Source organism: Maniola jurtina, chromosome 28 (genome assembly GCF_905333055.1).
Source record: "Maniola jurtina chromosome 28, ilManJurt1.1, whole genome shotgun sequence".
Lineage (NCBI taxonomy): Eukaryota > Metazoa > Arthropoda > Insecta > Lepidoptera > Nymphalidae > Maniola > Maniola jurtina.
Window position 1 is genome coordinate 3,130,047 of NC_060056.1, and position 15,310 is coordinate 3,145,356.

The 15,310-nt window shown below is 37.1% G+C and overlaps 3 protein-coding genes and 1 long non-coding RNA gene across 5 annotated transcripts; 3 read left to right on the forward strand and 1 right to left on the reverse strand.

Annotated features, from left to right (window-relative positions):
• The first annotated feature begins 27 nt into the window (after positions 1–27).
• On the forward strand, positions 28–10,222 carry LOC123879307. The gene is made up of 4 exons (XM_045926951.1): positions 28–40; positions 1,193–1,266; positions 3,461–3,604; positions 7,309–10,222. Exons 1-4 carry the CDS (start codon positions 28–30, stop codon positions 8,521–8,523), a joined length of 1,446 nt encoding a protein of 481 aa, XP_045782907.1. The 3' UTR covers positions 8,524–10,222.
• LOC123879440 lies at positions 2,149–3,180 on the reverse strand. The gene is made up of 2 exons (XR_006798995.1): positions 3,058–3,180; positions 2,149–2,237 (listed from the first exon to the last, which is right to left on the reverse strand). It is a non-coding gene; the product is annotated as an uncharacterized LOC123879440 (long non-coding RNA).
• Positions 10,223–10,431: 209 nt separating the features above from the next.
• On the forward strand, positions 10,432–14,543 carry LOC123879436. 2 transcript variants are annotated; one of them, XM_045927146.1, is made up of 4 exons: positions 10,432–10,517; positions 12,678–12,821; positions 13,914–14,408; positions 14,445–14,543. In XM_045927146.1, the coding sequence occupies exons 1-3, from the start codon at positions 10,455–10,457 to the stop codon at positions 14,304–14,306; spliced, it is 600 nt and encodes a 199-aa protein (XP_045783102.1). In that variant the 5' UTR covers positions 10,432–10,454; the 3' UTR covers positions 14,307–14,408; positions 14,445–14,543. The 2 variants fall into 2 exon arrangements, with proteins under 2 accessions (XP_045783102.1, XP_045783101.1); XM_045927145.1 differs by lacking the exon at positions 10,432–10,517 and having other exon boundaries at positions 12,389–12,821.
• Positions 10,600–12,340, forward strand: LOC123879414. The gene has a single exon (XM_045927107.1). The coding sequence runs from the start codon at positions 11,005–11,007 to the stop codon at positions 12,322–12,324; it is 1,320 nt and encodes a 439-aa protein (XP_045783063.1). The 5' UTR covers positions 10,600–11,004; the 3' UTR covers positions 12,325–12,340.
• Positions 14,544–15,310: the final 767 nt, after the last annotated feature.

Here is a 15,310-nt window from a genome sequence, read left to right on the forward strand (position 1 = left end):
ATAAAACTCGCCTTTTATTTGCTAAAGATGTATTCTAAAGGTACATACTGACTAGCAGGATGATTCGGCTGTTATATAATAGAAACTAAACTACAAATATGCAGTATAATGATTACAATAATAATTATTCAATATAATTGGGGCAAAATAAATGTTATTCGTGTGTCTCCTTGCAAATAAATATAGAATATATATGAAATAGTATATTATGATACTTTACTTTTTAGGGTTCCGTACCACAAAAGAAAAAACGGAACCTTTATTGGATCACTTTATTGTGTGCCTGTCTGTCTGTTAAGAAAACCTATAGGGTACTTCCCGTTGACCTAGAATCATGACATTTGGCTAGTAGGTATAGTCTTACAGCACAATAGTAACGGAAAAAATCCGAAAAAACGTGAATTTGTGTTTTAATTTTCAAAGTAAGATAACAATACCAAGTGAGGTGTCATATGAAAGAGCTTTACCTGTACATTACATTCTAAAACAGTTTTTTTTTGTGAATAATAGTTTTTGATTTATCGTGCAAAATGTCGGAAAAAATACTCGCGTAGGTACGGAACCCTCCATGCGCAAGTCTGACTTGCACTTGGCCGGTTTTTTAAGTATATAAAATGTACTTATAAGTAAATAGAGAGAGAGCCAGCTCGTCACTAGACCTTTGTTATTTTCTAAAAGCTGAGTTTAAAAGTTTAACGGTTATTGGCAGCGGGTTGCCACGATCCCAAGTGTCTGGCAATGCATGACGTGATTTCTAATATATACCTATTATTTCGAAGAAAACAAAAAAATATATAGGTACTTGGCGAAAGAATTTTTTCACCTCTATTACCTGTCATCTCCCAAAGCCACCATGATCCAAACTTCATATAGTCGCTGATCGTTCCTCCCTGTGTTGGGGACAATACGCAGAGAAACTTTCAGCTTTTATACAATAACGAAGGTCTGGCACGCGCTGGTTCTTAGTATAAAACCGGTTGCCTTTGTGCATTAGTCATTTAGATTAGGTTAGGATACCTAATCAAAGATTTTTCGTGGATTCAAAGATCACAATGTTCAACACATTTCTAGTGTTACCCGTTGTCATTTTACGTTTGACAGCAGCTGTTTTGTGATTTTTAAGCACAGCTCTTTGCTATTGATCTGTGGTGGTGACCTTGTCACCGGCCCTGTCATCTCAGGGCATAAAGAGATGTATCAGTCTATTTCTATCGCACATTATATCGTCTTTCTTCTATCACCCTATTTATATATATCGCCCTCTCGGTAACTACTTGACTATCTCGCTCCACTCACACAGTATTAAATTCATGCACACTCTGTCATTTTATTAGTCTATCGTATTTACTGCTCAATTCTCATTGGTCGGTGATTAGCTCCAATCGGCTTTCACTAGGATTTTCATTCAAAATAAATATGGCAGTTTTGAGAGATTTTATAACCTCTCGTTAAAATTCCATTTTTATTATTCCACTGAGAGAGTTTAAACCTGGAAGTGTTCTGCAGTTATAACAGGATATTCGTTTTAAATTTCTATTTTCAGTTTTTTAGTACTTGTTGTAATTTAGAGATATAGTGGATGTGCTCTTTAATACTTGGCCGTGGTTGTAAGGTTTTGTAATTGTTAGTGTATCTAAATACCTAGTTACTAGTATTCTTTTTATTCGATATGAGGCAGTGTAGTGTACCTAAGTGTAAAAACACCTTACATTTACACGCCGTACCTTTTACTGACACAACTAGATGGAAGGCATGGTTGATTAATTGTCCATATTTCCGTAAGTATTCCCTTAGGCAATTAGAGAATGTCAGGATTTGTGAATCCCATTTCTTACCTCGGTATATCGTAAATCATAGATTGACGAAAGATTCAATTCCTTCACTGAATTTGCATATTGCACAGTCTTCAAAAAACACTGGTTTAGTACATTTTAAAATTGGCAAATTTCTAGAGATATCACCTCTACAGACTGGTAAACCACTTGATGTCAACATAGTGGACTGTATCCCATCGACTTCACAGTCATACAAACAAAGTAGGAATGAACTATCTTCTGTCATTTCAAGTCCTACTGATTTAGTAACCCCCTTGCCAAATATACCGATTCCTGACAAACAGAAGTCACCAGACTTAATTCAGACAATACACAATATTTTAGAGCCAACAACTTCTGTCACTCATTATTCACAATCACTGAGTCCTGTACCTCATGAGTCCCTGCATTCTGAGGTTGTATCTGCTTCACAGACTACCTTTCCTTCTGCTGATGTTCAAAGTTCCATTCCGTCTGTACCCATGTCTTCTGAAGATGTATCTGCTTTACAGACTAAAAGCCCCATTCCGTCAGATCAAGATGTGTCTGCTCTGCATACTCCAAGTCCCATTCCATTTGATCCCATGTCTTCAGAGGATGTGGCCAATTCACAGGCTACAAGTTTAATACCACCTGATCCTATGCCTTCTGAAGTTGTGTCTGCTTTACAGACAACACCAAAACGGAAACGACCATATTCTAGATATCATCATAAAAAGTCAGATACAATACCTAGAGTACGTTTAGATAAAAATCAGGAAACCCCTCGTAAGCAGAAGCTACGTCAGGGTAATAAAACATTGAAAATAAAATTAAGGAACATGACCATAAGATATAATAAGTTAAAGGCAAAGATGCAATCATTTTCAGATAAAGTAAAACTCTTTATTAAAAAGTATCCTCTTTTGAGTAATTTTGGAAAGTTATTAGTAGACTCACAGTTACGGCTATCTGGTGTAAAATCTAAAGGTTCTAGATACACTAATGATGAAAAAGTTTTTGCGCTTTCTTTATATAAATTAAGTCCAAGATGTTACAGATATTTGCAAAAAAGATTAAGATTACCAGCTCAATCCACTATAGGCTCTATATTAAATAATATACCTTTAAGACCAGGTATTAATGATTTTATTTTTCAGCATTTGGCAGATGCTGCTAAAAATAAAGATTGTATGGGGTTACAGTGTGTATTGCTGTTTGACGAAATGGCCATTAACAAAAATTTATTTTTTAATTTTCATACTGGTGTTATTGAAGGGTTTGAAGATCTAGGAGGTGGTGAACGCACTAACAATGTTGCTGACAAAGTTTTAGTGTTTATGTTACGGGGCATATTTTCACCTTGGAAGCTACCTATAGCATTTTATTTTGTAAGAGATGGAATTAAAACCTTCTTTCTAAAAAATATTATTAAAGAACTGACTAAGGCAGTATTAAAGACAGGATTCGTTTTGAGATCAACAGTATCAGATCAAGGCTCTGCCAATGTTGCTGCGATAAACTCATTAATAGCTGATGCACGCGAAGATTTACTTCGAAGTAGCAATGATGGGTCTTATATAATAAACTATGCCATCGACGGACACAAGATATATCATATATATGATGTCCCACATTTACTCAAATGTTTCCGCAATAATTTTCAGAAGAAAGACTTGCTCATCGGGAATCAGCGTGCTCAGTGGGACTACATCGAGAAGCTGTATGCTGTTGATGGTGTGGCAGGTGTCGGGTGGTCTACCAAATTGTCAGACAAGCATGTTAAACCAAACTCATACGACAAGATGAAGGCAAGTAACTGAACATTTGCTTTTTAAACTATGGGGAGCAGACCCTGGTTGTTGGTACTCAAACTTCTTGTTTTTGTGGTGTCTATGCGATCACATGATCAAATCTTTGGAAGCTCATATCTCAGAAACTATGGGGAGCAGACCCTGGTTGTTGGTACTCAAACTTCTTGTTTTTGTGGTGTCTATGCGATCACATGATCAAATCTTTGGAAGCTCATATCTCCGAAACTATGGGGAGCAGACCCTGGTTGTTGGTACTCAAACTTCTTGTTTTTGTGGTGTCTATGCGATCACGTGATCAAATCTTTGGAAGCTCATATCTCCGAAACTATGTGGAGCAGACCCTGGTTGTTGGTACTCAAACTTCTTGTTTTTGTGGTGTCTATGCGATCACGTGATCAAATCTTTGGAAGCTCATATCTCCGAAACTATGGGGAGCAGACCCTGGTTGTTGGTACTCAAACTTCTTGTTTTTGTGGTGTCTATGCGATCACGTGATCAAATCTTTGGAAGCTCATATCTTCGAAACTATGGGGAGCAGACCCTGGTTGTTGGTACTCAAACTTCTTGTTTTTGTGGTGTCTATGCGATCACGTGATCAAATCTTTGGAAGCTCATATCTCCGAAACTATGGGGAGCAGACCCTGGTTGTTGGCACTCAAACTTCTTGTTTTTGTGGTGTCTATGCGATCACGTGATCAAATCTTTGGAAGCTCATATCTCCGAAACTATGGGGAGCAGACCCTGGTTGTTGGTACTCAAACTTCTTGTTTTTGTGGTGTCTATGCGATCACGTGATCAAATCTTTGGAAGCTCATATCTCCGAAACTATGGGGAGCAGACCCTGGTTGTTGGTACTCAAACTTCTTGTTTTTGTGGTGTCTATGCGATCACGTGATCAAATCTTTGGAAGCTCATATCTTCGAAACTATGGGGAGCAGACCCTGGTTGTTGGTACTCAAACTTCTTGTTTTTGTGGTGTCTATGCGATCACGTGATCAAATCTTTGGAAGCTCATATCTCCGAAACTATGGGGAGCAGACCCTGGTTGTTGGCACTCAAACTTCTTGTTTTTGTGGTGTCTATGCGATCACGTGATCAAATCTTTGGAAGCTCATATCTCCGAAACTATGGGGAGCAGACCCTGGTTGTTGGCACTCAAACTTCTTGTTTTTGTGGTGTCTATGCGATCACGTGATCAAATCTTTGGAAGCTCATATCTTCGAAACTATGGGGAGCAGACCCTGGTTGTTGGTACTCAAACTTCTTGTTTTTGTGGTGTCTATGCGATCACGTGATCAAATCTTTGGAAGCTCATATCTCCGAAACTATGGGGAGCAGACCCTGGTTGTTGGTACTCAAACTTCTTGTTTTTGTGGTGTCTATGCGATCACGTGATCAAATCTTTGGAAGCTCATATCTCCGAAACTATGGGGAGCAGACCCTGGTTGTTGGTACTCAAACTTCTTGTTTTTGTGGTGTCTATGCGATCACGTGATCAAATCTTTGGAAGCTCATATCTTCGAAACTATGGGGAGCAGACCCTGGTTGTTGGTACTCAAACTTCTTGTTTTTGTGGTGTCTATGCGATCACGTGATCAAATCTTTGGAAGCTCATATCTCCGAAACTATGGGGAGCAGACCCTGGTTGTTGGTACTCAAACTTCTTGTTTTTGTGGTGTCTATGCGATCACGTGATCAAATCTTTGGAAGCTCATATCTTCGAAACTATGGGGAGCAGACCCTGGTTGTTGGTACTCAAACTTCTTGTTTTTGTGGTGTCTATGCGATCACGTGATCAAATCTTTGGAAGCTCATATCTCCGAAACTATGGGGAGCAGACCCTGGTTGTTGGCACTCAAACTTCTTGTTTTTGTGGTGTCTATGCGATCACGTGATCAAATCTTTGGAAGCTCATATCTCCGAAACTATGGGGAGCAGACCCTGGTTGTTGGTACTCAAACTTCTTGTTTTTGTGGTGTCTATGCGATCACGTGATCAAATCTTTGGAAGCTCATATCTCCGAAACTATGGGGAGCAGACCCTGGTTGTTGGTACTCAAACTTCTTGTTTTTGTGGTGTCTATGCGATCACGTGATCAAATCTTTGGAAGCTCATATCTTCGAAACTATGGGGAGCAGACCCTGGTTGTTGGTACTCAAACTTCTTGTTTTTGTGGTGTCTATGCGATCACGTGATCAAATCTTTGGAAGCTCATATCTCCGAAACTATGGGGAGCAGACCCTGGTTGTTGGCACTCAAACTTCTTGTTTTTGTGGTGTCTATGCGATCACGTGATCAAATCTTTGGAAGCTCATATCTCCGAAACTATGGGGAGCAGACCCTGGTTGTTGGTACTCAAACTTCTTGTTTTTGTGGTGTCTATGCGATCACGTGATCAAATCTTTGGAAGCTCATATCTTCGAAACTATGGGGAGCAGACCCTGGTTGTTGGTACTCAAACTTCTTGTTTTTGTGGTGTCTATGCGATCACGTGATCAAATCTTTGGAAGCTCATATCTCCGAAACTATGGGGAGCAGACCCTGGTTGTTGGTACTCAAACTTCTTGTTTTTGTGGTGTCTATGCGATCACGTGATCAAATCTTTGGAAGCTCATATCTCCGAAACTATGGGGAGCAGACCCTGGTTGTTGGTACTCAAACTTCTTGTTTTTGTGGTGTCTATGCGATCACGTGATCAAATCTTTGGAAGCTCATATCTTCGAAACTATGGGGAGCAGACCCTGGTTGTTGGTACTCAAACTTCTTGTTTTTGTGGTGTCTATGCGATCACGTGATCAAATCTTTGGAAGCTCATATCTCCGAAACTATGGGGAGCAGACCCTGGTTGTTGGCACTCAAACTTCTTGTTTTTGTGGTGTCTATGCGATCACGTGATCAAATCTTTGGAAGCTCATATCTCCGAAACTATGGGGAGCAGACCCTGGTTGTTGGTACTCAAACTTCTTGTTTTTGTGGTGTCTATGCGATCACGTGATCAAATCTTTGGAAGCTCATATCTTCGAAACTATGGGGAGCAGACCCTGGTTGTTGGTACTCAAACTTCTTGTTTTTGTGGTGTCTATGCGATCACGTGATCAAATCTTTGGAAGCTCATATCTCCGAAACTATGGGGAGCAGACCCTGGTTGTTGGTACTCAAACTTCTTGTTTTTGTGGTGTCTATGCGATCACGTGATCAAATCTTTGGAAGCTCATATCTCCGAAACTATGGGGAGCAGACCCTGGTTGTTGGTACTCAAACTTCTTGTTTTTGTGGTGTCTATGTGATTACGTGATGAAATTCAGGGTCATCAGGTATGAGCTTTCAAAAATTTGATCACATAATCACATAGACACCACAAAAACAGGTAGAAAAACACAACTCCACCATTTTTAAAATGGGTTAAAAAAGTAGCCTATGTTACTCAAATCAAAATATATCCAGCTGTTCCAAAGATTAGCCCGTTTAAACAGACGGACAGACAGACAGACAAAAATTTTAAAACCGTGTGATCCAGTTATGATTCAAATAACCATATGAGCTTAATATGACGTAGTTATTTTGAAATTATACTTCAATTTTATTTATTAGTATATAAATATAGATTTAAGATATTTTAAGCCTAATGTCTATTTTAAATCTAAATTGCATTATCAATTTGGTTCTTATCATATCTATAAAAAAATAACTTTACATTACAGGTGAAACTTGCTGCGCAAGTCTTCAGCAGGGATGTGGCCCACTGCTTGAGAATACAGATGAAGACATATCAACAACTACAACTAGAACATGGTTATTGTCCTCCATCTGTGAACATTGATAATGGACTTTTCACTGCTGAGATCCTTTTATTTATTCACAATTTATTTAGCAGCCTTAACTCCTCCGGCCATTCCAGTAGTGAATTATGTAATTCTTTATCCATAAATTCATCCCATCTCGATTTTTGGAATGAAGCAGTGAAGAAACTAGAATCAATGAAATTCGATGCGTCAGATTCAAGAGAAAGTAAGCCATTATGTTTAAGAAATTTTATACATGACATTAAAACTATAAAACATCTCTGGTCAGATCTCAGATTAATCTCAGGCGTTAAATTTTTGAGTCTGACGCGTTTAAACCAGGATCCCCTGGAAAATTTCTTTTCTCAGATTAGAGGTCAGGGTGGTTCTAGCACACACCCAGACTGTCATAATTTTGTTTCATTGTTTAAAACATTGTTAATTAATAACATTACCACTGGTAAATCTCTGTATGCGAACTGCGCCGCCGATAGTGATAAAATGCTTGGTACTCTAAGTAATTTGGTTAGTAGACCAAAACTTGACACACGTTTTGTTGATTACAGTTCTGATATTCATAACGTAAATTTTATTGAAGAATGTGTTCCACCTGAAAACATTTTTCAAACGAATGCTTTGTCTTATATTGCCGGTGCAGTTTGTCGGTATTTATTTCCGAAGTTGAATTGTGAGCAATGCCCAAATTGCCGAAATACACTGTTGTCTAACGAAATTAAATCATTTCATACTTTGATTGAAATGAAAGAATATGATTCAAGTAACAAAAAATTGTACTACCCGTCCAATCAATTGTTGTCCCTGGTATGGGAGTGTATATCTATCATTGAAAAAATTTTGCCAGACATATGTAAGGTTTACATATATACAGATTTAATTAGCAAATTTGAACAAATTAATACATCTTGGTTTGATTGTGTTGAGCATAAATCAGATTTTTTAAAAGCTTTTTGGTTATTTGTAATAAGAATGCAAGTTAGACAATGGTGTGTTAATTTCAATAGAAGAATACATAATGTTGATTCGAGAAAAAAAGGAAAGGAAATGGAAAATTTGATTGCTACAAAAGTAACTAAAGGCGCGAGCTATAGAACTGTTCGTCGCAAAAGTAATTAAGGTTTTTAGCCACTGTTTTATCTCTTCTCTTGGACAGCATTAAAGTCGTATCATTTTGCCATTTCCGTTCGCAATACATTAAAACTCTGTATCTAGTCATCAAATTATATCGAGCTCGGTATCTAAATTGAAAGATGCCACTGCTGCATCATACCTGTGATGCAAATTTGACTAAAAAGCATTGCCTAACCGCCATTGCCTTAAGTTTTTAATTGTCAAAGATTATTTCATCTACAAATCGAAATGCCTAATCAATTAGTGTTCACAGTCACAATACATAGTAGGTAAATCCGCTTTTTAGTCATTGAGCGTTATAAGGTAAAAAATATGCAGCAGTGGCATCTTTAATTTTAGGTATCTATTGAGCGCAGGATATATTAAATATGTATATATATATATGTTGTAATGAATAAATGTATTTTTTGCAAATATTAATGATTAGCTGACATGCCGTGGCTTCACTCGGGTGGAATTCAGAAAATCCTTAGCGGCGGGGGTCTGCGTTATAGAGAGAACTTACTTACAAAATTTTAAGTTTCTAGACCTAGTGATTTGAGCTGTATGTTGATACCAACAGCGGCCCGCGACTTCGCCTGTGTAATAGTTTATAGTTAAAGTAATATTTTGAATACTTCAAAACTTTTAAGTTTCCTAAGTTAATGTCTTTTTGTAAAAAAAAACCTTTTTTTTGCTGTTATATTATAATAATATAAGCATAATCATCTGAACTTGTAAATATTTTATAAACACAGCTGATATCCTCATTGAAGCTCTGGCTATTCTAGTGGTTTTGTATTGTATACATCTTTATCATTATAATTTAAACAATTTGGGATGAAAAAATTACAATCAATAAATTTATCATCCTAAAAATATGCTTGACGGTACAACCACAGTTTTACAGGGGTGCGGAGTTGCAAGTAACACTCATGGTTTGGTTTTAAAATGTTTGATTTTCACACGCATGTAATGTAACTATCTAATCCTTAAACCTTGTTGAGCTAAAATGAATAAGATTGAAGAATTAACATGTGCAAGGCTGGTGCAGTTGCGTGGGTTGCACAGACCAAGTGGGTTGCACGTATTTTTAGGATGACATTTCTATTGATCGATTATATAATTTTATGTTTTTTGTATCAACTAAATAATGCAAAGGTATAATAATTAATCAAATGAGCAGCACCCTCCATATGACTTATGCCAATACATTTTCTGCTGATGGAAATATGCTCCTAAAGCTTGAGTCATAATACCTATCCAAATCTATCATTGTTTAGTTGGTACTATTTTAGTCCTAATGTTCTCAGAATTAAAATAGAGTAAAAATCGAAATGTAATAAACTACAAAAAAAATATTAAAAGAGAAACTATTGAGTTTCTTGCCGGTTCTTCTCAATAGAATTTGCTTTCCGAACCGGTGGTAGAGTCACTTATTATATTCTAAATAAAGTTTTTATAATTTAATTAATTTGTTTGATTTTAATAACTTTTTAAATTCCTAAATTATTAATAGAGTTACCGATGAATATCGAAAATCGGTAATCGATAATAGAAAAACCGTTAAAATCTGTTGAAAAAGGACATCACTAGAGACTTCCGGTTTACTCGCTGTCAAGCCATCCCTAATTTACTACATCCGGCAAATAATTGCTATATATACTATTATGTTAGAAAGAGATGGTCGTGTTGATTTCATTGTCTTTCATTCAAAAAAACCAATAAAATGTGAGACAGGCGATCACTTTAAGAATTACATTTTGTTATATATATTCCTTGACTCCCACTTCCCCTAAGATTTCTCGTACTAAAACGAAAATCGTCCATATAGTAGGGTGTCTGTATCCTATATGTTACCTATATGTTATTGGTCTGTGTATGTTATTGGTCTGTGGACCTTGTTATCAGGGCCTGTCAAGTCGAGGGCGAAGTAGATGCATCAGTCCATCCCTCTCGTTTTGTACCGTGGCTCCTTTTGTCTCGTTCTACCCGACTATGTACATTTGATTTGTATATAATGAGAGTATATATACTAGATCTCAGTATATAATCGAATTTAATTGGTTCATTTGAAATGCACGTAAATTTTTATTGGCTATTTGCATTTGAATGAGCCAATAAGAAGCCACCACTATTTCGAATTAGCCAATAAGTTAAGATTAAACGAAAAAAAAAACATGGCTGTTGTGTGTCATTTTCAACAATAATCAATAATTTTCACCATTCATCTTGACCTCCATTTTTTCTAAACGAATTTATTGGTGCGATAATTTGAAAAATTGGACCCGGTGCTTCGCTTCAGTTTTAACAGGATCCTTTTATATTTATTATTTCCTAATTCTTTTTTAGTTTGTTTTGTGTAAAAGATGTACCTATAGTATGATTTACGCTTGGTATTCTGCTAAAATGTGATCTTAGGGCAATCTATTGCTTAAAGATAGCGTAAACAGAATTTTTGTCCTCAAGTGCTAAAATTTATTCGCGATGAGGCAGTGTTGTGTTCCTGGGTGTAAAAACACCTCCAATTTACGCAAGGTACCGTTTACGAAGGTAACTTGGAAGGCATGGTTAGTTCGATGTCCATTTCTTCGCAAATATTCCCGTAAGTCATTAGAGAATGTTAAGATTTGCGAACTTCATTTTTTACCTCAACATGTTAAATCTCACAGACTAACGGCAGATGCAATTCCTACATTGCATCTGCCTAAGCAAAATATAGCTACATCTTCTCGAAACGAGCAATTTTTGGAAGTATTTCCTCTTCAATCTGGCCAACCTCTCAGTGTAAGAATTGTTAATCCATCAGTCTCTCTGATAGACACAGTTAATGTTCAAACTGACTTTGATTACAATAAACAATCTGTTTTTCCACCTACAAATGATCAAGTCCCAAGTGTTCAAAGTAGAGATATTACTGAACGTGATTTTGAACCTAACAATCAGAGTATTGTTACACCAAGTAATGAGCAAGTCCAGTGTGTGGCTTCTCAAATAAATAAAGAAACTACTGAACCTGATTTTTACGTACAGTCTGATTCTATGACAGATTCTATAACTACAAATGTAGTACATTCCTGTAGTACAAGTACAGAAACTCAAAACCAATCTACAGAGCCAGAACTAACAGTTGGTCAACTGAGTCCTCTTCCATCTAACACCATGCCTTCTGATGTTATATCTGCCATACAAAGAACTCCAGTACGTGTAAAATCACATTCTAGACGTCATAAGTCCCATGTAAAGTCAGATTTAATTCCTAGAGTTCGTTTAGGTCAAAATGAGACCCCTCGTAAGCAAAAGCTACGTGTGGGGAATGAAATGTTAAAAATGAAGTTACGAAATTTGACTTTGAGATTTAATAAATTAAAATCAAAGACACTGTCATGGTCTACTCAAGTAAAACTTTTCATCAAAAAGTATCCTCTACTGAGTAATTTTGGAAAAATATTGGTCGACTCACAATTAAGATTATCTGGTGTAAAAGGAAAAGGTTCTAGATACACAGACGATGAAAAAATTTTTGCACTTTCTTTGTATAAATTGAGTCCAAAATGTTATGGATTCTTGCAAAAAAACATAAGATTACCAAGTAAATCTACTATAGGATCTTTGTTAAATAACATCCCTTTGAGACCAGGTATTAATGAATTTATATTTCAACATTTGGCAGATGCAGCTAAAAACAAAAATACTATGGGATTGCAGTGTGTATTGCTGTTTGATGAAATGGCAATTAATAAAAATTTGTTTTTTAATTTTCATACTGGGGTTATCGAGGGTTTTGAAGATCTAGGAGGTGGTTAACGCACTAATAATGTTGCTGACAAAGCTTTGGTTTTTATGTTGCGTGGTATATTTTCAAGGAAAATACCCATAGCTTTTTATTTTGTTCGTGATGGAATTAAAACATTTCATTTAAAAAAGATACTAAAAGAGCTGATTGCAGCAATATTTAAATCAGGATTTATTTTGAGATGTACTGTCTCAGATCAAGGCTCAGCGAATGTTGCAGCTATAAATTCATTAATAGCTGACACACGCGAAGATATTCTTCGTAGTGGTAATGATGACCCAAATATTATATGATAGACAAAAATAAATTATACCACATGTATGATGTTCCGCACCTACTAAAATGTTTTCGCAATAATTTCCAGAAGAAGGACTTGCTGATTGGAACCCAGCGTGCGCAATGGAACTACATCGAAATGGTGTATGCTTCAGATGGCGCACAGGGTCGTGCGAGAACTACCAAATTAACCGACAAGCATATTAAACCAAACTCTTATGACAAAATGAAGGTCAGTAAATATTTTATTTGTTTATTATCATCTTATCGCCAGCCCACTACTGAGTAGGCATGCATTCAGGTTTCTTCACGATGTACTCCTTCACCTTTAAAGAAACCTTAATTACCTAAAATGCACATAACACCGAAAAGTTAGAGGTGTGTGTCTGAGATTGAAGCTTCTACCCTCTGTATAAGAGGCTGTAATCTCAACCACTAGGCTATCACCACTTATCATAGTATACATATATAAATTACTAGCAGTTGCCCGTGACTTCGTCCGCGTACAATTTTTAGGGTTCCATACCTCAAAAGGAAAAACGGAACTCTTATAGGATCTCCGATTTGAAGGCGGACGTCCTAACCAGTAGTGACTAGGCTATCACAGTTATTATAAAATTTGTGGTTACATCAAACAAAAAAAAATTAAATTGTGGTCATGAACTAATAAATAATTAGTATTTACAATTTTTGAAGTAAGATAACTATATCAAGTGGGGTAGGTATCATATAAAAGGTCTTATCCTGTGCATTCTAAAAACAGATTTTTATTTATTTTTATGCATCATAGTTTTTGAACTATCATGCAAAATGTCAAAAAAATACGACTGTAGTACGGAGCCTTGTTGCGCGAGCCTGACTCGCACTTGGCTGGTTTTTAATTACTAATGAGATTAAGAAATGTTTCCACTGTGAAATTCCTCACTTAGGCTGAGATCTATATGGTGGTCAAAGTCAAAGGACTTTGCTCAAACTTAAGTTTTAAGCTTGAAACACACCTTGTGACGTCTTGCGCACATCATCTCAACCCATTGCCAGCCCACTACTGAGAACAGGTCTGCTCTCAGAATCAGAAGGGCTTAGGCCTACACTACACTAGTGTGGATTAGTCTTAACTATTAGGCTGCTGCTCTTTGTGGTTAGCGCATTGTCATAATCGCTACCCATATCATAAATGTGAAAGTATGTTTGTTTGTTGGTTGCGCGTAAAACCTATTATATAGGCACCAAGCATTGCCTCCAGTATTTTTAATTGTAATCATATTGCAACTTCTTCTTTTCTTCTCTGTGGCTCTTTGTAATATTGCAACTTTCAAATTTACAGGTCAAATTTGCTGCACAAGTCTTCAGCAGAGAGGTGTTTGCAGCCTTACAGAACAGGATGAAGACATATGAAGATCTGCAATTAGTACATAATTATAGTGTTCCATCTGTGAACATTGATAATGGTTTCTTCACTGCTGAAATCATCTTATTCATTAACGATTTGTTTGACAGCCTGAACTGTGCCGGTCATACTAGAGGCGAACTATCTAACGCTTTGTCCTTGAATTCAACTCATTTAGAGTTTTGGAATAATGCATTGAAGAAACTACAATCAATGAAATTTGACGCAACAGACTCAAGAGAAATACATAACAAATTTTATACAAAAAAAAAACAGCTGTTGAGTTTCTTGCCGGTTCTTCTCATGCATTCCGAACCGGTGGTAGTGTAAAAAGATTTTTAATGAAAATACATTTTTTTCACTGAAATTTTGTTTACTTTTTCGCAAATTCCAAGCGTTTCGACCTCATCTAGCATGGTCTGTGATCTCTAGGTTTTTTTTTTTTTTTTTTTTTTCGTCTGGCAAGAGTTTTACACGGATTAATGGTCTGTGGTTTTACTACGTCACGTCCTTTTCCGGCCTCCCACCCCACTGAACTCTCGTAAACGTAGAATTGTAAGAAAGAGAGGGCAGGGGCCACCATTGATAAATCCATTGTTTGGCTATTGTATTTTATAGAGAGAGTGAGAAAAAAGATAAATTACATGAATGGGACACTTTATATACATTCCTCGCCTCCGCCCGCCATTTTAGTAAGCTATTTATAGTCTATGAACTAGTGCGTCTTCTTTTGTTTCTGGTCGGTGCTTGTTATCTACTAAATAGAAGCTTTGTAAGGAAAACTAAAATTTTCAAAATCTTAGAAATGCGTTGCTGTGTGCCCTTCTGCAAAACCACTGCGGAGGTCGTCTCCGAATCCGAGGAGATTACATTTCACGAGTGAGTGTTTCATTTAAACTTTGTATTTACTATAACCTAGACGCTTGCAGCCCTACTTTGTCTGCAGGGAGGTAACTGACCTGAGCCACCTTATTGCCCTGCTTCCCGCCAACCCAGGCTGATCGGAGCACGGCTCACAAGTGCGCGTTCACAAACCGAGCGAGTCTGTATCCAACTGTAGAGCTCCCCTCCAGGCAGAGCTATTTGCATTTTGTTTAATTATGAGTCACACGTTACGGAAGCTCCGAGCTATAGTCCAGAGTGTAATTTCCAGGTTCCCCAGCGAAGTGCATCTCCGAGCTGCTTGGCTCAGAGCCCTCGGCAAACAAGACACTCTCCTGCCAGAGCGTGCTGTGGTCTGCTCGCAGCATTTTCTAAACGATGACATTTATGAAACAGAAAGTGGCTCAAGGCGGATTCGTACTGGTGCTGTCCCCTCACCAGTGCTGGTAACT